The sequence below is a fragment of the Lepisosteus oculatus genome, chromosome 11 (assembly GCF_040954835.1).
Source record: "Lepisosteus oculatus isolate fLepOcu1 chromosome 11, fLepOcu1.hap2, whole genome shotgun sequence".
Taxonomy (NCBI): domain Eukaryota; kingdom Metazoa; phylum Chordata; class Actinopteri; order Semionotiformes; family Lepisosteidae; genus Lepisosteus; species Lepisosteus oculatus.
In genome coordinates this window covers 15886318-15914107 of record NC_090706.1, presented here as the reverse complement: position 1 = coordinate 15914107, position 27790 = coordinate 15886318, and the positions used below count along the sequence as shown (strand labels likewise).

The following is a 27790-nucleotide window of genomic DNA, read 5'->3' as shown; positions in this document are numbered from 1 at the left end:
CAAATATGAACCTCTGCTTTTTTCTAAAGCCTTCTCGCCAAGTGCTCAACAACTCATCTTCCAGCTGTGCATCGATTCTTTTCCATGCACAAGTATTGACATACAAACTTAATTCATCTTTTTCTGTCCTTCTCAGTCCTACATGTCTACCTCATCCATGTTCTCTAACCTTCGAGATTTGAATTACAGTACAGCTCCATTCAACCTAGAGATTTATTTTACCTTAATGATTTTCTTTATTGCACATCCCTTCAAAACAGTGAGTGGGGCTTATGTTTACAATTCAAACTCCTAGTTCACAGCAGCTTGATCCAAATAGGTTTGGCAAGACCTTATACACAGACTGCAAAGATGAAGCAGCAATGTCTTTTGCATGAAGTCTAAGTGCATACATACTTCTGTGCTGTGGTGTAAACAACCTTGTTAATAGCTTCTACCACAAACTGCGTTGGCTTGAGCCCACCAGCAGGTAAAAACCTGAAATGGGCCAAATCTGCTATGCAGCAGCAGCCTGATTGGCTTTCTAGTCATGTATGCATATCAGCACCCACATGTTAACACATACCTGGTCCCACCAACCAATCAGCCAGGGCTTGGAGCATGTCTCACAGAAGAAGTCCACCAGGGGCATCCTCCGAACTTCGGAGGCTGTCCCTCCACCCTCCAAGAAAACCTCTGAGGCTCCTGCTCCGAGCGCCGCGGCGGGCATCCCGCTCCCCACGCCCCCCCCACAGACCCCCAAGTCCAGCTCTGAGCCCCCCGCAGCCGCCAGGCGTGCCCGCAGAGGTGCCAGGCTAGGGGAAAAGCTGGCAGAGCGCGGCACCTTGTAGCCCCCTGGCACGGGGGAAGAGGAAGTCGAGGACGAAGAGGAGGAAGGGGACTGGCAGTGCCGGGCCAGCGGGGGGCACCGCAGGGCGGCGGGGTCCAGCCCCTCAGTGACCACCATGGCCGCTGGCGAGGCCGGGCGACAGGGGCTGTGCTGGAGACAGGCGGAGCAGTAGCGCAAGTGCCCCCAGCGGCATGACGACTTGCTGCGAGTCCGGGGGGGGCCACAGCCGGCGGAGGTATGGTACTCCAGTACGACGGAGGGTCAGAGGTGGGCAGCAGGACAGGCGAGGCAAATTTTCCAAAAAAAGGTTAAGGTGCGTTTTTTTTGTTTTAGGTTTTCCTCGCCTTTTTTTTTTAATCGCCAGTACTGATGTCACAGCAAGGGAGCAAAGAAAGGAGAGAGGGAGAGAACAAAAAACAGGATCCCCCCCCCTCCAAAGATCTAGGTTACATCACATCCCTGTGACTGCGTTGACTCCCCGGATTTCTGTGTAAAGTCTATTCCGAACGGCAGCTTCACTGGGAAGGGGGGGAGGGGGCAGAGGAGAGGGGGAGGCGGCAAGCTGCTGAAGGGCAAAGCGAACTGAGAGACGGACGAGCAGTGGCGAGATCCCAGGCCCTGGCTCCCAAAACTGACAGCAGTAAGATGTCTTCTTTCACACTGCAGATACTCAGGAAATTCCCATAGTGCAACGCTGCCTTTTTTCCTCAGCTGCTGCTGTTGCACGGCAAAACAAACCTCCCCCCCCCTCTTTCCCACCGTGCCCCCCCCTTCCCACCCCCCCAACCCCCCCCCAGAAAAAAGCACCACCTCACTTCGGAAGAAGCGGCACCTGACACCCCCCACCCACCCTTCTTTACCTCCCTCCCATATTGAAAAGGAACAGCAAACCCAACGCCGGCAAGCGCACTGTGATCAGCTCTACAGCCGAGCAAGTGCTGATCCAGGATTCAGAACCAATCCATGCTTCTACAGCGGGCCCCCAAAATAAAGAGGCGATGCATGGATTTAAAAGCAGGAGAACAACAAAAAAATTATAGCAATTCAAAATTCTCCCCCAAAAATTCCTCCAAATGTTGTCTTCTCCTCTTGGGCTGCTTTTCGTCCTCAGTCCCGATTCTGTGCCTCTCTTGTCTATTATTTTGTGTTCTCGCTCTCTCCCTCCGTCTCTCTCCCCCTCTCTTCTCTCTCAGTCTCTCAGGGTACCAGTAGACAGCTCTGGCAAGCTAATCAGGCAGTGTGTCAGTGCGCGCGCGCCTCTGTGTGTGTGTGTGATGGTGAGCATGCGCACGTGGAAGTGAAGGAGAGAGCGCGTTTGTGTGTGGAGATGCGTTTGAGTGAGAGATAGTGACAGCGTGATGTATACACAGTAATTGGGTCCAACTCCAACTCCACAAAAAAGATACCGGACTTCAACACTCCACCAGGTTCCTTATAAAAGTCGAAATCTCCAGAACAGGGAGAAATTAAAAAAAAGCAAAACACAGGTTCTCCAAAGCTTCCTCTTTTTCAGAGCACCTGTCTTCCAGTTTCCAAAGCAAATCTCCAAAGCCCAGGTTCTGCAGGTCAGGCAGCAGAAACAAAAAGCTGAGAGAACAGGGCACACGTGCATGCAGACGTAAAAGACAGATCAGTCCAGCTGCAGCATGAGATCCAGGGACCCGGCTATCTGCGTGCAGTAGGCTGTGCAGTTCTTCTCTCTCCACTGTAGCTGGCGTAGCTGACACTGAGAAGGGAGTGCGGCTGCTCTCTCTGCTGCACACCAGCGGAGGGGAATGGAGCTGGGCTAGACTGGGCTAGGATGTGATGTCAAGTGCTTGTGCACGAAGAGTGTGCAGGGAGGGGGGAGGAGGGGGGGATCTGTCTGTGCCTGTGTGTCGGGGGAAGGGGAGCGCATGTGAGCGGCAAACAGCTTCTGCATTTTAAAACAGGCACCTTGAGCGGAGAACCAGGTTAAAAAACAAACACAACAAAAATGGAGAGGGAAAGAGGAACAGAAAAATCTGACGCAGGTGCAAAAGACATGCCCCCCCCATCACTTTTACCATATATTTATTATATTTATAAATCAGCGAAAATGCTACAATTATCAGGAAAAAACAGTCCAGGTCATATCCATCCTATAGAATATGAATAACAGGGTTTAAATGTCCCCACTATTGGTTGGGGTCGCTTAGAGGGGTGGGGGTTTTGTTATTGTACAATAATAATTGCTTACACTTATAAAGCGCTTTTCTGGACACTCCACTCAAAGCGCTTTACAGGTAATGGGGATCCCCTCCACCACCACCAATGTGCAGCATCCACCTGGATGATGCGACGGCAGCCATAGTGCGCCAGAACGCTCACCACACATCAGCGATCAGTGGGGAGGAGAGCAGAGTACGTACAATGTACGTCTACATAATTGCAAAACCAATGTGAAGAGCGTAACAGAGCTCTCTGTTCAGTAGTCTGCCTGCTCCCGATCAGCTCTGCTGTTCGCAATCCCTTCACCCCAGAGCAATGACACAGATCCATCATCCTGTGGTAGAATGCAGCAGTGAGGGCACAGCAATGCCAAGCCCCAGGAGCCAATCTGCTCCCATTACAGAAGTGAAAAAGCGCTGGGCTGTCACAGTGTTGCACATGCTCTTCTCTAAGGTTTTCTCTATTAAACAACCACAGACCTCAAATGTTACAGACAAACAGGCAGCATGCACGCTGGCAGGAGCCCGCCACTCTGAGACAGAGGGGCAGACAGTCATTCTCAAGCATAGAGAACTGCAGTCTGTGCCCAAGCCTTCCCTCACCCCACTGCGGCTCACACCCCTGATACCCACCCGACAAGCACACAGAACAGTTAGAAAAGTGTGTCCTGGTGCACCTTTGCAAAAAAAACAGAATGAGGAGGTAGAGCTCTCTGGTAAACCCAAAAAACACGCAGAGCTCGTGAGGTGAGATACACAAGAGTAAAAGCTTTACATAAAAAAGTGAAAACCGACCACAGCTACAATTCAAGCAAAGACAAGGCCCTGCTGAAGAAGACAGCCCTTCTGGGCTCAGAAGGACAACTACACATGGCCCTGTAAGTCTCAGTGGAGGGAGGGCTCCTTTCGGAGTGAATGGATTTGGCTCTGTCTGAAAAGTGGCAATGGCCCAGCTGCAGGAAGTGCCATAGTTTGGCCTGGAATTAAAGAGGACGCTCCAAACTGTGAGCTGAATGACACTAGGGCCTGACGTGCTTTACCAAGTGATGTCAGAGCACAGGATGACTCAGATTTCATGTTTGTACATGTTTGTAAATACCATCAGAGAGATAGGGTAACTATTTCAAGTTGTAGTTCTTCTTTAAATTTCTTTTGCAGACAATAAAATAAAAGAACAAGCTCTATTTTTAGGAAGAGACAAATGGTCAGAGTGATGATTTTTACACTAAAATATTCCAGTGCAAGGAAAATAAACTACTCCCATCTTCTCCACTCACACATAAGAAACAGGAAACTGCCTCTTTAAAGAGCCTGGCTCAGAAGAGCCATGTGTAAAAACCAGCCATTCGACTATTTTCTGCTTGCATGCCCCGAAATCAGAGGGCTCAGCCAATCAAGTGGCGGGCTGGGAGGAGTTTCCCACTGTTGTGCAGCAAACGAGTCTGCAGCATCAGCACCAATCCAGCCCCATCTCCTCCTGTGGCTCACTGGCAACTGGAGCCCCATAACGGTCACCCACATTGCACAACACTCACTCCAGCCACACGGCAGCCTGTTTACACAGCACGGCGCTGCAGGAGTGGCTAACCTCTGCTGCAGACTACTGCGAAAGCAAGGCTTATAAAAGCACAAAAGAAAGAAGAAGGAAGGCATTAGGCCTTTCTCCTTTGGAATAGGACACCAGCCATCTAGGGGTCTGAATTATGGTGTACTAAACTCACAGAAAAAACTTAAACGTGCCATCTATTTTAATAAACAGGATCCCTTTCACAAGGGTATGATCAAATCCTCCAAATTGCCAGAAGCACTAATCCTCTAAGCCAGCAAGCTGAATGGTGTAGATTTGTGAGCCTCACTAGCAGAGTTCTCCCTCTACGTTAATACCCCAATACCCGTGCAAAGGCACAATCACACACATGGCTTCCTTCTGCGTTGTGAAACACCCAGTTGTTCTTTTCAGATAAGTCACAGGAGATGTGTACCCAGCACCAGGAACAATTAAGATAAACCAAAAAAATAAAACTGTTTCAGCAAACTGCTGGAAAAGAGCCACGTGTCCAGTCCGTTCGAACTTCAGACAGAATAACTCTGGCGTGACCAGGTGCCAATGCCACTGGCCTTGCCCTCGCCAGCCCACTATCTGACAGAGACATTTAGACTCGAAAATCTGTACCAGAAATCTGAGGAACCCTGCCCATTGATCTTCTTTGCACTGTAATTTTTGTAGTTGAGAGTCCTCATGTACATCGACATTTTGCAATGGACTCCTGCTCCTGAACTTTTCCTTTACCTACCCGAATACAAGAATCAACACACTATTGATGATTCTGGTCTACTACTTTTAGGACAGCAAAGACAAAACCATAACTGAAAGACTATGTAGTAAATACAGATACACCATGATAAAAGAAGACATTAAAAGGTTAAGGTAGCGTCTTGCTGGGGACCAGCAAGCTACAGAATAAAATGCTGAGCACCTCCTGGACTCCTCTGACCCTTGGCTCTGTTCTAAAGGGTGTAGGAACAGCAACAGGCTGGAGACAGGAAACAGGAAGCCACCGGGCCTCGGCGACTGTAACCAAACACAGACTCCCTGTCCCCCTCGTGTGCAGTGACGTCCGAGCGGCTGTCACACCCGTCCTCACAACAGTGTGGACATGCACCAACACACACACTGTTCCTATGCATGAGGCAAACGGCTCACGGGCAAAGATAAAGAAATAATCCTTGAACGGGTGTGCAAGTCTGAGCTCTTAAACGTGGACTCGGTTGAGGTGCAAAGACAGGCCCACAGCAGGACGCATGGCAGAGCACGCTCCAGACTAGATCCTGATTGTCAGTCACTGCCAGGGGTGTGGAGATCTCTAGTTCCCTCATCTCCCCTTTCGATCACTTGCTGGTTACAGCTGCCACCATCACAAAAGCTCTCCAGGGTAACAGAGAACAACCCAAGGACACAAACAGTGATCCCCATCGTGACCGTCTGTCTGTTTCTTGAATGAATCCCAAGGAATCGCCTTGAAACGTACTGATTCTTGGCCAAGACAATACCCCTCAGGCAACATAACTGTCCATTAGCCAGTGTGCAGTATTCTAGGCTATTTTTTGTTGGAACAGGAAAAATGTTAACCTCCGTGTCCAGGCTAAATTCGACCGTGGTCATGCTCAATCTAGCCTTCCTAAAGCTCTATCCTAATTCTAGAGATGAAACCATATCTCATTCTTCCCCCAATGTTCTTTGCAGTGGGGCTGCTGGTGCAGAATGGCAGTAGTGTGTAACACACATGGGGCTGTACTTCTCCTACTGCATGTGAAGTGCCCTGGGACCAACAGAGATGAAAAGTGTAATACAAATGAAAGGATTTGCTTTTCAAATACTAAAAATATATTGTGAAAAGATGTACTGTAAATATCTATAGTTGTAGACAAGAAAGTATTGATTCTCTAGGCTGGTCAACTGCTTAGTCTTCACATGTAATAAAACCCCTGCTTTTTCTCACCTACTGTATGAAGCACGGGTGGGTTGCGGATTGCATGGCATGGGACATTGGCTGACCTCCCTGTGACCCCAGGGCTATGCGAGCCCACTCGCTGTTGCCCCATCAGCGCTCAGCAGACAGGCTTGCGTGTCGTCTCTCCATTACTGCCCGCCAAGCATACTTTCCAGTTCAACATCATCTCTGCAGGATGCATGTGGAACGCTTTAAGTGTAATAGCGACCCATACTCAGTCACTACCCCCCCCACCCCTCCCCAAACCCAATTCTTCCTCTGACCAAATTGCTCTTAATAGGAGCTGGAGATAGAGAAGGTGTTTCATGTTAAGCCAGAGCCTGGCCTTGCTGGCTTTGATTGATCGGACTGATTTTGGAAGGACAAGTGGGGCCTCATACTGCCCAAACCTTAATGTGCCCTGGGCACGAAACAGGAGAAGGCATGTGAGGGGCTAGAGTAAACCGCTAGTCACCCAGTGCACATCATGGCAAGTTTTCTGGCTTCTCTTTACATTTAATTGAGCCATTCTACACACAATCTGATGGTTTAAAGAAGCATATAAAACCTGCTGTGGTCTGACTGGTCCAGCAATGGGGACCCTTCAGATAAAAGGATCTAATTATTATGAAACTGTTCTACTTTGCCTAGATGTCAGTTTGTTATCCTTTTTTTTTGCAGAACGCCAAGTTGCGGATAAGTAAATAAACATGAAGGGTAGGTTCAAAAAGTCCCAGTTCCCAAGTCCCACTTTCCATTGTGTCAGAGCGTCCGACATGAGCTCCCCTCTCTTTTTCCCACATGAACTTCAACACGCACACCGCTTCCTTGAGGCTATTGACAAATAAACAGCGAGCGCAGCTGGACAGCAGCAGAAGGGCTGAGTGCCAAGATTAACACGTACCCCCCCAACACATGCAGGTGTGAATGCTGACTGAGGGGCCAACTGAGTGCCAAGCAGTAACTCTGACAAGCCAAACCAAACTGAACCCTGACTCTGGAATCACTGCTTGATCCTTGAGCCCTATTGCTACAGCTGTTTAAAACATGCCAAAGGTACAATACTGAAAGCACAAATAACAGATTTTCTATCTAAGCTGCCTACATTTCACTAAACGAGAGCAGTGTAAGTAAACTGGTTCAGAAACATCTGCATTTGAACATCTGCACAGACCCTGACTGGTGCCAGAGCTATGCACTGAATGGGGGTAGGAAGACTACCTGGACTTAAGCAATGAATCCTTCATCCACACCTGGATAACCACACCTGAAAACAGCTGAAAAGAAGCGGTAGATTCTGCAGCTGTCAGCTCAAAAATCTCCTGAGGTGTCTGCAGCTCTGACAAACAAGTGTGGGGGCAGACAAGCACGTGAACTCCAGTGACCCCAGAGAAGAAAAAATAGGTTCAAGAGTCAACGCACTCATCCAGCTTTGTAGAAATCCAATTCACAAAAGCTCACGGCTGTTTTTCCAAACCAAAAAGAGATTTCAAGCCAAGGAGGTTAGACCTTCTCTGTGAAATAAAACCAAGCCTTCCCTTACCTTGTTGGAGGCCATCTCGCTGACCGACCGGTATGTCTGTATGGTCTCCAGCTGGTCCAAGCACCAGTCCAGTTCCTCCAGGGTCTCTTTGGCCAGTTGCTGATATGTTTCCTCTGCAAGGACAGAGAGGGCACAGTGGGCACCTTCCGTGGCACTGGGCAGCCAGCAGCAAATCCCCCCCAAGCCAGGCATGCCGCCTGTGCCAGATGATACCAAACCCCCGAGATCAAAACACTCTCGCCCCTCTCAGCTGTGCTCCACATCGCCCTGCTACCTGCCCCCACCCCAGCTTTCACTCTCCGGCTGCAAGAATAACATTTCTGCTTTGGTTGAGAGCTTCTTCCTCTTTTTTATAATACAGTGCTGGGAGCTCAAGTAAGAGAGGCAGGAAACGCAACCCCTTTCCCACAAGAGACAGCAGGGGTAAAGAGACAGACACAGCCACGGCTCGGCCAGGCTTTTTTCTACAGCAGCATCCTGGAAGTAAGTGCAAACTGCGAAGGCAGACAATGTGGGCCTCCAGTCTTAATAATATTGTAATATCAATATTTACACTGTAGGCGGGGGTTGGCAGGCTGCGGCGAGAATTTTTTTGTGTGCGCGCATGTTAGTGTGGTTTTTTGGAGAAGGAGGGGAGGGGGGGATGACTCAGCCCCTGTCATGACAAATCGGCAGAAGAGCTGAATGAAAACTACACTTTCAGGTCCAAAAACATGCTGTCAACATTTCTTGCCAGCATTGGACCTCATCTGCATTTTTTTAGGAATTTTGTGAAAGGAAGTTGCAAGATTATCTATTTATTTGCAGCGCAGCTCTGCCACATGGGTTCTCTGTTATAGTGTTGCTGATTATATGCCCAACAGACCTAAAGCCTTGGACACCCAAAGGACAGAAACGCAACTGCCCCTGGATAAGCTGATCCAAATATTCAAAATCCTCTATAGCAGTGGCTCTTAGTCTTGACTGCAGCCTATACCCCTTTGGTTCTCAAAATCTGATCCTGCACCGCTTATCAAAAATATATAATTGTAGAAGAGAAAAGCAGAATTATATATTTTAATTTCACAGTAAAATTAAGAATACATTTAAAAAACCACCCATCATTTTTTAAGTTTAACTTAAAATACCTAAGTTTAATTAAAGAAAGTAGTTAGACTTACATGCCTGCGCTTAATTTGTTTTTTCGATGATTTACCTCCTAAAATAAATCTGCCATGTGTTGCACCCCCAGAAAGAGCATCTTGCGTCCCCAGGTGGTACCTGTACCCCAGGTTAAGAACCAGTGCTCTAAAGCATTGACAACATCACAAGAATCAACACTGAATCACGAACCATAGGACACAAGTGGGAAGTACAGGTCAGCGTATTCACAACCAGACAAGGGAGCAATTCTGGGTGGTGGGAAAATGGAACAAGCAGCACAGTCATGTTGCTGAAGCCAATGTGATCATTTCTCTCAAGAAAAAGCTGGATGAGATCCTCTGATCAATGAACTACTAATGATCGAACGAGCTAGATGGCTACAGTAGATACCTCCTCTTATTTGTAATCTTTCTTATGTTCCTTGACTCTTACAGGATGTTCCAGCTGTGCCATCAAAGCACCGTTGCTAATTAACAACAGCTGTGCTATTAAAGGGGAACTGCTGTCTCAATTTCGATTATATTAATATCACTTATTAATTATATATATTAATATGGCAGAATTTAACAACATTTTGAGTTAAGGACAAAATCCAGAACTTTGTGAAAACGCTGTGTGGTTGCCATGTCACGGGCGAGAGCTACAGTGTGCGCAAATTGCAATGTGAAGCAGCCCTTCCTGCTCACTAGTTACTATAATGACTTAACGTAATGCGATGTCTGCTGCACAACACGCACTTAGTTGCTTGTGGTGAAATATTCCAATTTGATCTGTGTGCAAAGATAACAAGTAGTATTCGAGCTGGCAAAACCTTCTCAAAGCCGAGAGCAGAATGTCTATTGGACGTTTCACAAGCCTGCTTATTTACCATGTAATAATGCCGCGTTATGTCACCGGACGTATTGTTCATTCTGATTCGCAGAATATGGCACTGTGTAACTGTGTACATTTTTTCATTGTGGTTTGAAAGGCATTCATTAATGCCGATTCTTTCTAACTCCAATATATAAAAATAGGGTTGCAGTTCCTCTTTAAGGATGGATAAATCTGAAACGTTGGTGAACCAGGGTAATTTCTCAAAGCCTAGCATGTTTTAAAGGCAGCACTGCTGCTTGAGCAACCGAGTTCTGAGTGAGGTTCTGCAAATCAGAGCCGGTAAAATCAGTAATTGGTAAAGACGAGTCTCGCGATCGCAAAGGAAAACAAGCCGATCCTGTCCTCCAGCCCCTGCGCTGACCTTTCTGAACCGCCAGCTGTGCCAGCTGGGGGCAGAGGTGGCGCGGCTCGAGGCTGGTATGGTGCCCTGCCTCAGTGTTCGCTCTGGGCGCTGAAAACGAGAATATACTGTATGTTTACAAGGCGGCGATTGTCAGCCTTGCTGTTTTTCTTTCCCATTGCTCTGGGGGGAAGCCCCTCTGCCTGGCCCTCTGTCAGAGATACCTGCTCTTTCGGGCTGCTGGGATGGAAAACAGGAAGAGAGGAGGAAGAGGGTGAGTGAAAACACCCTGTCTGTAGTGACATCCCAGGCCGAACAGCCAACAAATGGGACATATAAAACTGTTTGACACAGAACCCCCACCCAAGCCTTAATATTCATGTTTTGTCCAGTTGTAGCTGATGCTCGAGAAGAAAAACTTTCCTGCTTCGCACGTCAATGATTTCCAAAACCCCGGTCCAAAAAAGCTGGATTGGGGTTCTCTCTGAGAATCGAATCAAATCAGATCAAAGTTAACTGAGCTACCAATTGAGGACTGCTTTAGATAGAGACAGAGAAGTATCCACGGTTATAAATGAAACCAAGACAAAGAAGTGAGTTTTGAATGCAACCGACACAAGTTTAAAAGCAAAGTAAAATAAAAAACAACTTTCCATGTCTAGGACCTAAGGGTGGAATTTAACTTAATGCACCTCCCCAGGATATTCAAAACCCAAATGTTACTGGGGACATAAATGAGGCGATTTTTACCACAGCATCTTTACCTGAAAGGGTGGCCTTGGGGACTGTAGGTTGGCTGCCCACTGGCGACCTCCTGTGGACAGATTAAGAATGGCATCAGAGAGAGAAACTCCCCTTAGACCCATGTTTTTCAACCGGTTTGCCAAACACAAACACTAGTGCTTGTGCCACAGAAATTTGGTAAAAATCACATACAAGAAAAATAAAAGGAATATATTATTAAAGATTCATATATTATTTTTGTGGAGTGCCAAGTTGCACATACGTACAGTATACAGGAGACAGAGACCTGTTTGTGTGGGAATGACGTGTGGTGCAAGTTATGTTTTTCAAGCATGCTGGATATAAAACACAGAGAACGCCTGAGAGCGACAGAGCAAATTTCCATGTTTCACTGTCCTCACTTCCTGCCAGCACAAGGCAACTGTGCACTTCGAGGCCAGCACAGCTTAAACACTGAGCTAACTGTTGATTTTAATATACAGGAACTGATATTAATAATAATGTGACGTGTGACGTGTATGTGTGGGGGGCAGATGGGCCCTGTGCCGCACATTCCTTCTATTTGTGTTAGCGTGTTAAGGGATAGATCAGGTTGAGAAGTACTGTCCTTATCTAGTCCACACATACAATAACCCTCTCAACCTGTCTTCCAGTTTCACTCAGAGAAATGATCCAAAAGCTGTGCCACAGGTGGTGACGTTCAGAAGAAATATAGCAAACACAGTTCCCTCCTCTCTCTCCTCAGCTCGCCTTACTCTGTCCAAACGACTCTTGATAGGCTATTAATTCATGATGTCCGTGACTGTATCGTACACTCCCAACCATACAAACGGGTGTCAGTTACTCACACTCAGCTTCCCCATGTTCAACGTTTATTTCACAATGACCTATCTCTCTGTAAAGGAAATCAGCAGCCATCGGGTCTTCACTAGATCCCCCATTTAGCAAAACCTATTCAATGGCACATGAGCAAAGGAAGCGTTTTTATTACCAGTTAAAAATGATAATATAAGTTCTGATTATAGTCCAATGCATACAATGGATATCAAATGTCTACACAAATGTCTACACCAAAAGTCTAAGGGTGCTCAGACTTTTGATATCCCCTGTACATCTCTATTGTGATTACTATACTCAACATACTGTACTTCTTAGCTCCACTCAATTGGAGATTGTAACACATACTGTACAGTATCTGTAACACTTCAGTACGACTGTCAGGTTAGTGATTAGTGTCACAAGGCACTGATTGAGGTTGAACAAAGGATAACATGTGAAATGAAATTCAGTCAGAGTTCAATGCGCTTCAGAGATTACGATCAGTTGGAATAATGGTAAAGACGCACAACAGTACTCCAAGACCATGACCCAGATTAAGACCCTTTTCTAGCGCACTGCTGTCCTCTGCTGCAGGGAGTGAACACAAGAGGAGAAGCCTCTGTCTCACAATGTCCTCTGTCTCCACCTGGTGGATTTCATGCCACACTGCTACACTTTTAAATTTGTGATCTGCCTTCATTCATACTATAACAGGCCAAGCCCTGCAAATTACTAATGGATTTAAAATAAGAGTATCTTGAAAAAACACAATACAAAAAATGAGTGTGCAATGTCCAGATATTTTTCTTATTAAGACACCCAGTCCACTCAATCTTCTAGAATACAAAGTTTAAACTTGTTAGTCCTTTTTTTCATTTCTGGATGAAAACCAGATGCCATTTTCAGAATATGTTTTTCTGTTTACATCCTCTGTACCGTATGAGGTGTTGATTAAAGTGTGGGGATTAAGAGGGGGGATTACTGACTTGTTTGTTGGGGTCGTGACATTGGCGAGGATGGAGAAGTTACTTCTGACAGACCGGAGGCTTGCCAGCACCTAGAACACAATGAGGAGAGAAGGAAAGTGAGAACGGTTTTAATGAGAGAAGACAATCTACCCAAAGAGCTTCCTACAGAGATGTTTTTGTTATAAAGACTCTGAACACTTATCAATCAAGTATCTTAGTTAAGTGAATATGCTAAGTGAAGGAAACCAATATCTTGCCTTCTTTCAAGAAATGGCTGCAAGTGATATTGGCTCTATTAGCAACCAAGTAAGCTTAATGTTTGTTCTCATTTGTAACAATTTTTATGCTCACAAATAATAATTAACCAGGCAATTGTAAGGGCACAGTTAGTGGTTTAATTCAAACCCTGCAGTGGCACAAACCGAAAGGGTTTTCCCCATGAATCGAGCGAATAAAAAAATCAAAACTCTTAATGTATTTGCATGTGACAAACCTGAAAACTTAAAAATGCACACGTTTAAAAACAAGCTCATGCTATGCTTGTTTTATGAAGAACCATCGTCAGGATAACAGTCAAAAGCTCCGGTTACCCCAGTGACGGTTTCCTGCGGGAAATCTGCCCTGTGCTTCTACAGATTAGCCATGGACTTCTCAGCTCTAACTTCAGCTTCCTGCACTTTCTATCATGCTTAACCAAATCTCTGTGCATTTGTCATGGTTTTACTCTGCCGGGCCACGCATTACTCTGCTTTTACTACTATACACCAGACTATACAGTCTTCATATAGGATATCATTATTTAAACAGGTCTGGCACAGTAGACATCAAGGCATAGCTGGAGGTTACCAAAACACTTTTCCTTATTTGTGCCACCTTGTGTGAAAAGGCGGAGACGCACCTGAGCGAAAGGGGTCACAATGAGATCTTCAGCATGCCTGGGCACAGAAAGACAGAGAGAAAATAAGATTAGCCCAGGGATAAGAGGAGATTTTCTTCTATTAATAAAAATGGCAGGAATTGCATGTGGTTGCAGTCCCCCCAGTGTTACAGGTGTGTAGAGCAGGACTGCACCCAGTTCACATGACTGACCTCTGTTTCGGAGTTTAGGAAAAACACCCTGAAAACAGACCTGGCATTGACCTGTGATACTCCTGTCACACTGGAGAAAGCTGCTCTGTTCAACCCATACAGAACAGACTGTGAGCTGTGCTCAGATCTGTGGTTGGGATAAGAACTCTTTCTGTAGTCTGTTTGGCCCCATGCACTAAGATAGAGATATGCTGTATCTGATTACATGAAAATTACACAATTTTAGATGTGGTTTGCTCTATCTACTAATAAAATCACTATCTTTGTGAGTTTCAAGAAATTCAGAAAGTTAAGTAGTTAACACACTGTGTTACACCTTGATAGCTACAAGGTTTTGGAATTTGCTTTTCAAATGATCTTTAAGCTACTGAACAGCACAATTCATCATTGATTAATTTTGATCAAGTGATTAAAACCAGAAGAATTATGAACCAAGAAGCTCATGATTTAAGGTGGCCCGTAAAACCTGATAGATTGTGATTTTCCAGAAACAGGGCTGGGCACCACAATCATAAACTAATTAAGAGACATAAGATAACAAGACACATCAAGATATCCCAGCCAGTCCCCAGTAAGTCCTGCACTGCATCCACCATGCTGGCCAAAGGGATAAGGTTAGGACAAAGACTGTTTGATAAGCAGCCCAGATCAGGGCTTCACTGGTTCACAGGTGCAGGAGTGGCTACGATTGCATGGACATGAACTGATGTTAACTTCCAATCAACGATGTAGTTACAACTAAATGTACAGTATAGTATAATGATTTTTCATAAGAACTGGCTGACACTTTCTCACTCAACTGTGATTAAGGGAATATACATTTCCTGGACAGGACAAGATCTCCAAGAGATATGTACTAGTGTTTGGGTGATTGCTGTTAATCAGGTGGTGATTCTTAGGGCTATGGGCCAAAATGTATCTACAATGTGCAGTCTGCGTTATCTACAATGCTTTATCTATATTGTTGATAACACGCTATCAAAGCTACCTGTAATGCTCTGTCAACACCATCTACAATGTGACAGCGCTGTCACTCTTCAGGCCATGGCAGTGCAGCGAGTGAAGAGCAGCAGTACTCACGCCTCGCTGGTGATGGAGGAGTTGCGGGACATAGTCTTGGGCGACATGTCATAGTCGGAGTCAGAGCGGTACAAGAAGGACTCGCGCCGCTGGCTCTGGGGGAAGGAGGGGTGCAGCACCAGCCCTGGGCTCGCCTGCGAGTCCAGGGGGCTCCGGCCGGGCGATGGGCCATTCTCCACATCGAAACTGCACAGAGAGGGAGACATAGGTGGACAGAGGTCATTCACCATACTGAGCCTGCACAGAGACAGAGAAGGAACAGGTAGATGTTTATTCCATTCTGAAAGGAAAAGAAAAGAGACACAATGTTTCAGTTTTACAGCCTTCTTCAGGTGTGACAACTGACACATCATTCTGTAGTCATTACTGGACTGAAGCACTTGTGACATCACAAAGACACAGTGACGGACTGGGGTTGAATCACTTGTGACATGACAAAGACACAGCGATTGTGGTGGGACACACCATCTTGCACCCATTACTGGACTGTAGCACTTGTGACATCACAAAGACACAGTGACGGACTGGGGTTGAATCACTTGTGACATGACAAAGTCACAACAACTATGGCGGGACACATCAGTTTGTAGACATTACTGGACTGGAATGAAGCTCTTGCAATATCACAAAAACCCAGTGATAGAGCGCTTGTGCTAGGGAGGACAGGGGAGGGGTACATTTTGGGAACTACGTGGAGTTCAGGGAGGAGAGATGGCAGTTGAGGATGGTTAAAGAATGTGCCTTAAGAAAAAAAGCATCATGCAGATCTTCAGGATGACCTGTTTAAAAAGAGGCAACCATGATGCACCTCTCCATTCCGGAGATCCCACACATTGACATCGCAAGCTGCATCTGTGTTTTTCAGGGAGTATGGGAGGCTCTCTGGGAACAGCATGCTTATCCTTTTAAACTTCCCCAGTCATGGAAAGAGGTGCCAACAGCTGCACCTTATGTGAGATAACCATATGTTTGTTGCACACATCCTTCTCAAGACCCAGCAGTTTAGTTAAGCGATCATTGCTACTTTTTGAAGCTCATGATTTCTGTCCCATTTCTTTGTTATTGTACAGCACCTAAACTAGACCCACAATGCCTGTTGATGTGTTTTGATTAAGCTGGTAATCTGACCTGTTTCAGTCAGTCTGCGGTTAGGTTAGGCATTTCTATACTTAAAGGTGCTGTGGAAATATGACACAAGCTACCAAGCCATGTTGTTGAGACGTTGGTACCCTGGCTTTTTTCAAGAAATGTCTGAATGAGATCCTTGTATTAATTAGCTACAAATGACCAAACAGGCTTAATGGGTCAAATGGGCTCCTCCAGTTTGTAACCCTTCTTGTGGAGTGATAACTGCGTCTCTCCAGACCCTGTGATTGCTCATGCTTAAAAAAGCTATATTTCATAATGTTTTCATCAGATTCCCTTGACCTAATGCCAAGACATTCAAATGCATGTAATTTCACTGGGAACACAGTATAAGAGACATACTCATCTTTAGTTTAGACCACTATGCAATGAAGAGCAAATTATTTTCACCCTCAACTAGCAATAGCACATAGAACCGGCAAAAGCACATCTTTTTTAAATGGAGAGCACTAATAGTCAATGGCCACACCCCTAACACACAACACAAACGTGGGATTAGTAATGCGCCCCTCGTGCCAACATTAACATCAGTCTTTACTCATAAAGCCCCACCCCAGAGTGCTCTATGAAATGGGTGGGCGTGGACTGATAACCATGGAGTGATTCAGCCATGGGAGAAGCAGGCATCGAGTTCTCTACCTGTATATTTGCCACTCTCTCAATTTATTTTGCCGTCCTCTATCTTTACCTTCCATATTACTGTACTCCTTTCTCTCCTCGCCCTCCATTCATGCTCCCTCGCTGCCTCACTCCACAGCCTGCACCGCCTCTTCTTCTGTAGAACCGGGCCCTGGTTCTGCCCCTGTACTCTCTGGAGTAAGTCCTTCTTAATACAACTGACCTTGTGCTTTAGGTGAGACAGTTCTGGAGACATGTCCTTTTTGGCTGTTGTGGGCTCTACCCTAGGCATTTGTAGAATGCTTATGTTAATTAAGCTTAAGGGGGAACTGCAATCCCAATTTCTCTGACTGATTATTAAATTGCAGTAACAAAATACATTTATTGATGTTGTAGAAAAAAATTACAAAGTTTGAATTAAGCACAACACTGTGTACTTTGTGAAAGTACTGAATGGTACCACGTTGTCACAAACTTGCATTTGAGTTCCCACGAATTGCGATGAGATGCAGCCCTTCCTGCTCACTAATCTCTGTAATAACTATTGTAATGTGATGTATGAGCAAATAAATGTTGTGCAGCAGACATTTCATAGCAGAAATGTTCCAACTTCATCTGCATGTGGAGTTAACAAGTAAGTAGTATTTGTCAGCAAACCCGTCTCAAAATGGAAAGCAACATTTCTATTGAATTAAAGGTAATGTACAGTATTCACAAACCTGCTTGATTACAATGCGATAGGGCCGCAACACATCACCGGATGTTTCGAACATGGTGCTGAGCATACCTGGAAATTTAATCTTATTTTGTGGTGTTAATTGGCAGTTTTACAAGTTTTACTGGGTACATTTTACTTTTATTGTGGTTTGAAATGTGGTCATCAATGCTGATTCTTTCTAAACCCAAGATATGAAAATAAGGTTTCAGTTCAGTAGTCCATCACAGAGATCAGAGGAAGGAACAAACTGGCTGCAGTAATGACATGCACAAAAAAATATACGTCTCAAGAGGCTGGACCATATCTCAGTTTTGGTAGCGTTAAGCAAAGTATGTTAGTCTCCAAACAGGACGCTGATCATTTGTACTGTACCTCAAAAGCTAAGAAAAATTAACACTGACTGACTACTCTGCATTACCATCAACTACTGAATGTTGTCATTTTTACACTGCATACGCATACTGCACATTATTGTTTACTATCACATGTTGTAAAATGTAAAGTGTTTTCTACACTGTATGCCGTATCGTATTGTATACTGAGTCAGTTTTTTCACACAACTCTCTAACCGTTTTTATTTATCAATTGGTTTTCACAATCTGTTCACTGAGAGAAGAGGCATGAATAAAAATTCCAATGTACTTGTTACAAACGGCAGATAAACTTAGTACAGTACAGTCCACAGAGGAGACTGGAACCCAGTGAGCTAAAGTTCATAGCCTACAGTTTTGGTTGCTACTCTACACTTCCTGTTCTTGTATTTCATGGTGTCTGTAACTTTGATCCTGGGGTTTTCTATTACAATGAAAGCACCATCAGGCACTTAATAAAACATCAAGAATAAAGAAAAAAATCCAGGCCTTGCTCTTAGCAGCTCAGAAAGCAAATTAGACTGACAGGAGCAGAGCAGAGCCAGGTAACCTGAGCCTGCAAGCGCGTCCTGAAGAGGTAAATGGATTTTACCCGACTGAAAAGTGGTTATTCGATACCCCCTCTTCTCCTTTGCCGTCCCTGACTTTGGCCAGCACGGACTCTTGCTCTGTGCGGATGAGGCAGATGAGGGCTGGAAGTCTGGGTGTCAACTGGAGGGCGGGGAGAGGGGTCGAACTTTTGAACCCACAAAAATGGAATCTGGGACAAGAAGGAGATGCAGATACAGAATCGGGGTCATGCAAAGAGTCTACATTGGGACTCGGGGTCAGGAACACAGAAACAGCTCTCTGTAGCAGAAATGCAATCGGAATTCAAAACATTCTCGATACACTCAAAACATTGCTGCTGGCCCTCCTGAACCTGCTCACTGTGGTTCACATAATCACTGTTCTTGTACTCTCAAGATCGATTTAAGGCTCTAACAATGAGAATATCAGGAAACCACTAACGTCTGTGCAACAATTAATCGAAACAAGAAATCTGAATGGCTTCCTCATATTCAGACGTAATCTTTCATATGTTCGGATGTGGACCAGAATAGCAGTACAGCTCATTTTTAAGGTGCTAATCACCTCAATTGCTACCAATTCAAACCATCTGTAACAACGGGAGCTGGTACAACCTTATCTATTAATGCTCAATGACACAATTAAATGAAAATGCCACATTCATCCCCTGGGCGCCAACAATGAGAACACCAGCCTCCTGCTTAGTTTAAGGTGACAATACAGATTAATGCTGTGCATGATCAGAGCTCACTTTTAGTTTTCCAGATGTTCAATATCAATACAGATAATTTCCCTTTTTCATTGAGTTAGAATCCATAAACCTTTACACAAGTCGGATTTCACTGCTTGCATGTTTATGATTTTTTACTTCAACGGCAGGAGGTTCCTATCCTATGCATTACGTAGATCACAATTTGTAGTAATGACTGCACTGTATTCAGCAATAGAACGACAAATATCATTCATGACTTAATTAGCATATGCAGAAATAAAACCTTGTGAAAAAAATAACAGAAGTTATTTAAGGAAGCACTACAGGGTTGCATTTTCCAGTTATTTATACAGTACACATCTGCAAAAAGTTCATTCATTCAAACTAGAATGATTTACTTAAATTAGGGTAGTTTGTGTAAAGTCGAATATTATGTAATCTGAAGAGCGCCTACAAAAACATTGTTTCTTAGCCACATATGCCTTGCTTGCACCATCCAAGGATGGGAAACCCCTTACTGAGCACAACGATTGACTTTGACAACATGCAGTAGCAGCAGGTGCCTAAAATTTATGCTCAATGTTTTGTTTTAGTAGAATACTACTATGTGCTGTATATAATGTTTTCTGACACTCTGCAGGCCAATACTTGCAGACCTCTGTGTGGTAGGGCTGGACACTTCACTAAAAAGCCAGTTCTCTCACCTCTTATCAGCTTAGTTTCCGAATGTGCAATAAAAACAGCAGTGAACCTGTGGCACTTTGTGTACTGGGGAGAATAAGAGTTCATATGAAACTGCTTCAGGTGTTTCCAATTTTTGCTGCAGGATCCCTCTTCAAGAAAACCTTCTCAATGAACACATCCCAGATTTGAACACACCATCACACAAATCTGTAGTTGTAACAGATAATACAAGTAGTGTAAAAATAGAGCAGAAGAGCAGGTCAACAGATCCATCGTTAAGGACTGCCAGAATAGATCCACTGTGTTAACACACTGCTGTACCCAACATTTTATTTAAAAACTTCCCCTTCTTTTTAGGGGACCCCTGAACAACCACGAGGGACCTCTTGGATGAAAACTTAGTGGACAGCTTCTGCCCTGATCCAATACAACTGCAGCCTGCGGGACTGTGGGAATCTGAGCCATTGCTGCTGCAGGTCATGTGGCCTGACTCAATACTGCTCCTCACTCCTTGCCCAGACATTTCCCAAGCTACAGATCACTGAGCTGCTGCACTGCACTGGAAAACCTTACACAGACACGATTTGGCTTGTTTCAGCACTCACTGGATGAAATTCCAAGGAAAAATTCTTACAGCAATAATGAGAATTAACAAAGCTATTACAAAATGAACCATCCTTGAAATGCTCAAAATACAGGGCTGTATGACACCAGCTGCTCCAGCAGCTTGGTCAGCTCTCTTCCCACTGAGTTACATGTGAGTCATGCTGAATGACGCCTTTGCAAAGAATTCCCCTTGCCTTCCAACATGTGCAAGTGATTCCTTCCTAAGAAATGTAAAACAAATGGCACAGACCCAACTGGGATCAGTCATCTCTGCTGGAGACCACGAACACTGGAGAGGCCTGAGCATGGCACATTCGCAGGTTGACTGACCACATCTGGTTCAACAGCGGTCATTTACAAGGCATGGCCAGTTCAGCAGCACTGACCGCCTCTCAGAGCACGAGCATTAGTGGAAGGAACAATACTGCCCACTGCAGAGTCCATGCAGGCGTGGGCTATACTCCCCTCCTGGCACTTGTCCAGTCTGGGCGAATTCAACAAAAGCTAGCCAACAAACAAGCACAGCCTGAAAAGGTGCATTCCTTGCATCTACAGTGTCAAGAAAATTACATATATGATATGTGTACTCTACCTGTATGGTATAGACCAAACTCAAATTTCTGACCACTATACAGGACAGGGGTATCAAAACTCATTTATTTTCAGCTGTCTACTTGTTAAACAATCATTTAACTACTTGGTCATAATTACCCCCCGCACTGTTAATATGGTTTATTTAAGACATAATTGGTTTTAATTCAACTAGATTACCACTTTAAAAACTTGTAATTCTCATAATCATGTTCGGGCTCACAAGCTTTTTTCGCCACTGTAGTACAAGAGTGGTTTAGCATATTTCAGCTACAGGGTGCCAATGCCTTTGTTTGCAACCACACATAGGGATCTCCGCTGGCAGCTTGAAGGTATCGCTCATTCATCTCGAGAAACAAAAGACGAGGTGAAGAAAACTGACTGGTTTCCCTTGAGAGTCAGTGTAGGTGACATCACTTCCTCCCCAGAGCCATCTTCTACCTCTCGCTCAGACGGTTTGACCTTCCTGCAGCATCTCAAACCACAGCTTCCTGGCTGAAGCTACAGCTGAAGTGCTCTCTCCAGCATCTGGCTTGTCTGCTCTTTCATTGGAGTCTTGAGCTACATGCAATTCTCCATGCCCGTTACCTGTCCCTACCTGTCAACCCTCCACACACATACACCATTCATCTGGATTTGCAAGCCAACAGACAACCACCCACAGCAGACGATTAAGAAATAAAGTACAGAACCTCCCTACTGCTCTTCCCAACAACACTTCCCCACACACCCCAAGAGAGCTCGAGGCTGCACCAAAACAAAACTGTGACTCCCAGGCTGGTTGCCAATTTTAACCTGCTTGCCATAGCAGGCATGAGGCATACAGGAGTGGGCAAATCATTGCATCAGTTAAAGAGAGGAAAATACTGACAGAATCTTAGGAGTGCATGTTTGCCGTTACATGATATGTCCAAGCTTTCTTAATAATTTAAAATCTGAAGCAAAAGGCAGGAACAGGCATGCACGCACACATGATGTTCAAGCACTTCTTTACACTAATGGCGGTTTGAGTCTGGAACAAGCTGCTCATCCAGGTTATGGAAGATGATACTCTGGATATTGGACTCATCAATAATATGGGCTAGATAGGAGGCTATCTGGCCTTTCTTATGTTCTCATCTGCATCTAGAAAGGGGAGGGCAATTCGCTGATGAGCCAGTTTCATTTCCAGGGTGGATGTTTCACTTAAAGTGAAGTGGTCTGCACAGAAGAAATAACAGCATGAAACTGCACAACAAAACGAAATTTTGAGACCCAGGTTTTCTACAGTTCTCACCGTCGGCTTTCCTTTGCCATCATTAACCAACTTGCTTGTTTTGTCAGATTTTCCACATGGGTGAAACTGCTTCTTCGGTCGAAGGCGCAGAGTGACCAGGGGCTGCATGTGTAACAAAGCGAGGTTTGCATTTGGCAGTGTGCGGATGCCCAGACACACAGTTGAGAGGAGAAAACACAAATGCTCGGTCAGCAAAACAAATAACAAAACAAAGACTTTCAGAAACCATAAACAAAATCCTGCATGTTACTGTGACATTTCTATGCAATTAAACAAGATCCAGGACAACATGCTGTTGAAACACTGAGGTTTCTCCGCTGTGAGGCATAGCAACGACAGCAATCAATACTTGCATCGACACAGATATGATCCTGGGAATCACACTGTGTTCATTCACACTTGTATGCACATTATTCATAATATTCATTTTATTTATCATTACATGGTTTAAAAAAAAGAATGAATGCAACATCTAGTGTATAAAGGCTTAATTAAGAGTCTAGTAGAAACAGTTCTGCTGTTTAATAACTCGGAGGCACTCAGGGAGGCAAACTCCAAGCAACTCCAGGGCTGGCCCTGCAGGGCTGTGAGGTTATGTGGGGAGGGGGCAACTGCAGCCTGCAGTAAACCACTGCTACCAGGACACACGGCTGCCATAGATTTCACTGCAATCTGCCCTGCTAGTCAAGCCAACAAACAATCAGCTGGCCACTGCCATTTCACTTCAAACTCACAGTTACAGAATTCAGATAAGCAAAGACATTGCTCATATTGAGTGATTTAAAAGCTCAGCTTTTTAACTTAAGACCCCATGGCTCTGTAGGACTACATCTAGACCTTCCGCTGCGCTAGATCATAGCAGTTTCCATCGGGCACAAGGACTTCCCTGTGCTCAGAGAGACTGAGGGTGAACAGCCCCACTCAATGCCCCTCTAATACTGTGACGCTGCAAAGGCAAACTCTTAACAAAAATGGAAGAAAAATGAACCAGACTGGAAAAACCAATGTACATATGAGAGACTACAATAATGTCAAGTTATAGTGATTTAGATTGAACCAGACTGTTTTATAAGGTATGCTGCCACCACAATTGCTGCCACATTCACTGACCCCTGCTTTTCTACGTTTCATCCTAAGGACAGAGCATAAGAGGGCTCATTGACTTCTTCAGAGTGACATATTTAAGTCAAAGGCAGAGCTCGATACACTGGAACCAACAACCTTCTAATTAACATCAAAGTATCTTAATTATCTTAATCACTGGACATAGCTGTCCTCCTAAAATAACAGCCCTGTACATAAACAACTGGATAGCTAGTCCCCCTCATATAACAGCTCTGTACCTTACCCATTGTGCCAGCTATGCCTCCACCTTTTACAGCTTTCCTACTGCAATGACAATTAAGCTCCTCCCACCTTCCTCTGGAAAACTGTTCCTGGTCTTTTCCAGCTCTTTCAGAATTGGGATGAAACAAGTGAGTGGGCTGTGGGATAAAGGAGTGGTGCTTGGAAAACAATTATAAGAAGAAAATCAGAAATCCAGGACAGTGTGTGTGCGCAAGAGAGAGACAGCTGGGTGGTGCAATGTGTGGCAAGCGGCGCTGACGTTATTAAAGATGTCACTGCCTGGCAGGGGAGTTGGGGGATGGGCCTCAGACCCCAAGTGCTCTGCGATCGCGCACACCAGCCGGCTCCCTGCCTGAAACACTTCACTGGTCCTCGTTAATTCAGTGTCCTCTCACATACCGGTTCAGATAACGCAGCATAAAAAAACTTTGCAGGGTTAATTTCAAACCTCATTCTGCTGCGGAGATAAAAGAGCTGTTTGTTTCCTGAAAATAACAATAAGATATTAAGGGTGCAAGGAGAACATGGTCTGAGCAAAATGGGCTACAGGCTCATCGGGAGTAAGCAAACGTGGGTTAAAGGGCTGCACTGGAGCAAATCACCTTGAACAGCATTCAGTTAGACTGGAGAACCAAAAACTATCTTAACTGAATTTGTCAATCTTTCAAAAACAGGACAGTTCTCTTACAGAACCAAGATAAAAACCTTCAGAACTTCACTCACACTCCCAGCTTCACTATGCATTTGCACAGAGAAGACAAAACTATTTAAATTCGGTTTAGGTTAGTTTAAGGAACGGTTTAGTTTGAAACTAATTTCCTAAAATTTTAATTTTAATTTTAAACCACTTTACTGCATGTAGACAAGGACAACAATAGCTTACATTACTGGGTTCTGAAAAGACAAAAAGTTTGAAAACAAGCACTAAGAAGGGGGGAACTTCCGAATAAAACTTGTATATAAAAGTTTGCTTTGTTTTCTGCACTAGACATTAACTCAGCACTGGGCTTCTTCTGGACAGCACACACAAAGTTAAAGGTGTTGCTAACCACAGCGATGTCATACTGGCACCCAAGTGACCAAAGGGAGAGGGCGTAGGTTGTTCTGAGAAGTGACATCACTCCCAGAGTGCACTGCAGTATGACCACATCACCAGTCCCCTGTTGTGATCCTTTATTAATGACATACTCTGACTTCACCTGTGTGCATACCTAAGTGCTATGGGGATCCAAAGAAACACAGCACAGGACCAGGACTTAATTCTCATCTGCAGGAAATTGCATAACACTTAAAAATAAACATTTTAAGGCTAAAAAAGCATTGTCAAGGAGGATCTCATCCCAGAACTGCCATTTCAAAACCAAATGGCACATCCCAGATCCCAACTCTTCTGTCAAAGCATTACCAATTGCAAATTTGAATGCAGTCTTCAATTATTAAAAATGCCTACACATGCAGCAGGGACTAGACTAGGCAGTCACACCTTGTTTGGTACAGCACAGCTCCTCTGCCGATGAAGTTTTTGTGCATGAAAAAACATGCTATCACATGGAAGGGCTTTCACTGAGAGCAAGGAACTCCTCCAAGACAACTGAGCCAAATCAACAAAGATCAAGAGACGCCACCATAAAAAAGCCAAGGTTATGTGGAGGGAAGACACTAAATTACCTTCTGCCTCGCTACCCACAATACTGTATAGCCATTCCCCAGACATTCCACCATACAGATTAGTTCCATACTTAAGCGTTGAATGGACAATTAACAGGATCAGTGTAACAATTAAAGCATAGGCTAGGACTCAAAGAGCCAGGATCTATAGAGCTTACTAGGGCGCAGTCAGAAGTTCCAGATCTCAGGTCATCAAGGGGCAAGGTCATCAAAAAACCACGGCTGATGACGTCTATCTAGCAGGGAGCTAAAAATTACAAAAGAAAATGGGAACTGACTTTGCAATGCAAGACATAGGAGCAATGGATGTTAGTTCCACGAACCTGAATCTTCGGTTGGCCAGTTCAGGGCGGATTCTGTTCTGGGTCATAACCTGCCCCAGACGGGCTCAGCAATGGGCTATTTTACACATGGACAGAAAGGCAATTCACTCATTTAGCTCAGATCAGAGCAGTTGGTTAAGAACTCAGCAAACACTCTAACTTGCTTCTATCGTCTTGGGATCTAGACTTCAGAGCCACTCTTGCGTCTCTGTCATTTTTAAACCCCCCTTATTATATCTCCAAGTCATTGGTTCAGCAAAAAACACCTTGCCAAGACGTTTAGGAGGAACATGAGGTCGACACAAAAAACAAATAACCAAACTTGGTCCAAACTTGCAGTTTTCATGACAAAATCTGAATGGGGAAGTCACGAGATGATGAACCACGAAGAGCACAATATAAAATAAAAGTCCCCAATCAAACAGGCTTTGGATTTAGGATTTGAGTGCTCTACAAAAATAAATCCCATTTCAAGCTCAAATAGGGAGATTGTTCAATATTAGAAAATCTAGCAGTGCCTGGTGCATCATAGTTGCCGGTAATAAACAGCCTTTCCATGCAAAGATGTACCTATTAAAAAATGTTAGTGTATACAGTATGTGCATATATAAATACACTTAAGAAACATGCACACATTATATACAGTATATATACAAATAAAAATGGTTCCTGTATGATCAGCTTTAATTTGGCCATATCAGTTCCTTATGTCAGAAAGTCTATGGAAACGACAGTCTGTAAAAAATAACGTCTCTCTCAAAAAGTTTCAAAGATCTTACAGCACATTTGTCACAGACTCAAGTCTGCATCTGTTTTTAAAAACAAACTCAAGACATTTGTAAAAACAGACTTTCCCACCATTTAGTTGTAGTGCTCATTTTTTTCTCATGCTTAGATAGGAGTTATTTTTATGACTACATTTTTACATTCATTTTCTTAGTTTCTTTCCATCAAAGCCACTACATAAAAATGTTATTATAGCAAGAACAGCAGGAAAGACAGTCATATCTTGAAAACCATTCCAGTGTATTTATGACCACAAAGAGCTTGCTTCTAGATTTAAAATACTTATTGCGCAAGTCATATAAAAAAAAGTTGAACAAATTCTTGTCAATGAAGTGTGCACTCCTCTTGAAATGAACTCTTAGAGATGGGGCTGCAACATGCAGGCCTCAGTCTTAAGAACTGAGGAAATGAGAAGGAACCTCTTGTACTGTAGAACCACACACCCCCTTCTCGCTCCATGAGCTCCTGCCAGGTTTCAGCACGTTCTTCAGCGCGGTGCTTCCTTGGAACTCCAGGACTGCCGGTTCCGGAGCCTGTAATTCCCAGGTGGGGAACCTGAACCCTGCCACGGCCCGAGAAGCAGGCTGCTTCAGACCAGAAGTCCAGCCTGGTTTTGCAGCTCTGGGTCACAGTCCTCCACCTCTCTACCTTCTGCCACTCGCACGGGTGCCTTGTGCTGGTGCTTCTCAGTACTTTCCCATGCTCGGCGACATGAGCCAAGACACACCATGCCTTTTCTGCTCTGCGGTTTCTACTCTTCACTCACTTCCTTTCTTTGTCAAACGAAAACAAGCGCTGGCTCCAAGAGATGGGCTGAAAGACCTTCAGCGTGTTGTTTTTTCTTTTGCAGACTTCCTAAGCAATGTGCAGCACACACGCGGAAGGCTAGAGCAAGGCTTCTGCTTGCGAGGGCACACGGGGCTAGGCCTAGAGGCACGACAGCTGTTAAGGCATGAAGACAGAGGTCCTCCCTCGCTCTCACCGTTTCTTGGCTTACTGCAAGGGTGTCGGCTTCGGAAACACAGACAGCCTTGTGAGTTCCACTCGCGCTGGCTGACCTCGGCCACTCTTAGTGTCTGACATGTCACGAGAAACTAGACAGCGCTGAGTTCTTCAGGTACTGAACAGGACTATTCCCCTAATTCAATGTCTTCCTCCTGCTGAAGACCTGCCCCAGACGGACACAGCTCTAGAGCTCTGTCGTTAGCCATTTGTTAAGGAACTTGGCTGCTGCATTGGTTTCCCCTGATTATACATCACCGA

The 27790-nt window shown here is 44.7% G+C and overlaps 1 protein-coding gene across 11 annotated transcripts in view; it reads right to left on the bottom strand.

Moving 5' to 3' along the window:
* The window catches only part of pde4a (phosphodiesterase 4A, cAMP-specific), a 208580-nt gene that overhangs the window by 41338 nt on the left and 139452 nt on the right, over positions 1–27790 (bottom strand). For 10 of the 11 annotated variants that reach the window (XR_011191108.1, XR_011191110.1, XR_011191109.1 and 7 more), the window contains 5 exons: positions 15112–15297; positions 13841–13877; positions 12961–13031; positions 11176–11225; positions 8053–8165 (listed from right to left, as the gene is read on the bottom strand). Coding sequence is in view for 1 of the 11 variants with exons in the window: in XM_015349077.2 (XP_015204563.1) it covers positions 8053–8165; positions 11176–11225; positions 12961–13031; positions 13841–13877; positions 15112–15297 (457 nt within the window). In the remaining 10 variants the exon portion in view is untranslated. Of the gene's footprint in view, positions 1–565; positions 1595–8052; positions 8166–11175; positions 11226–12960; positions 13032–13840; positions 13878–15111; positions 15298–27790 lie in introns of those variants that run through there. The other variant, XR_011191116.1, reaches the window with a different exon arrangement.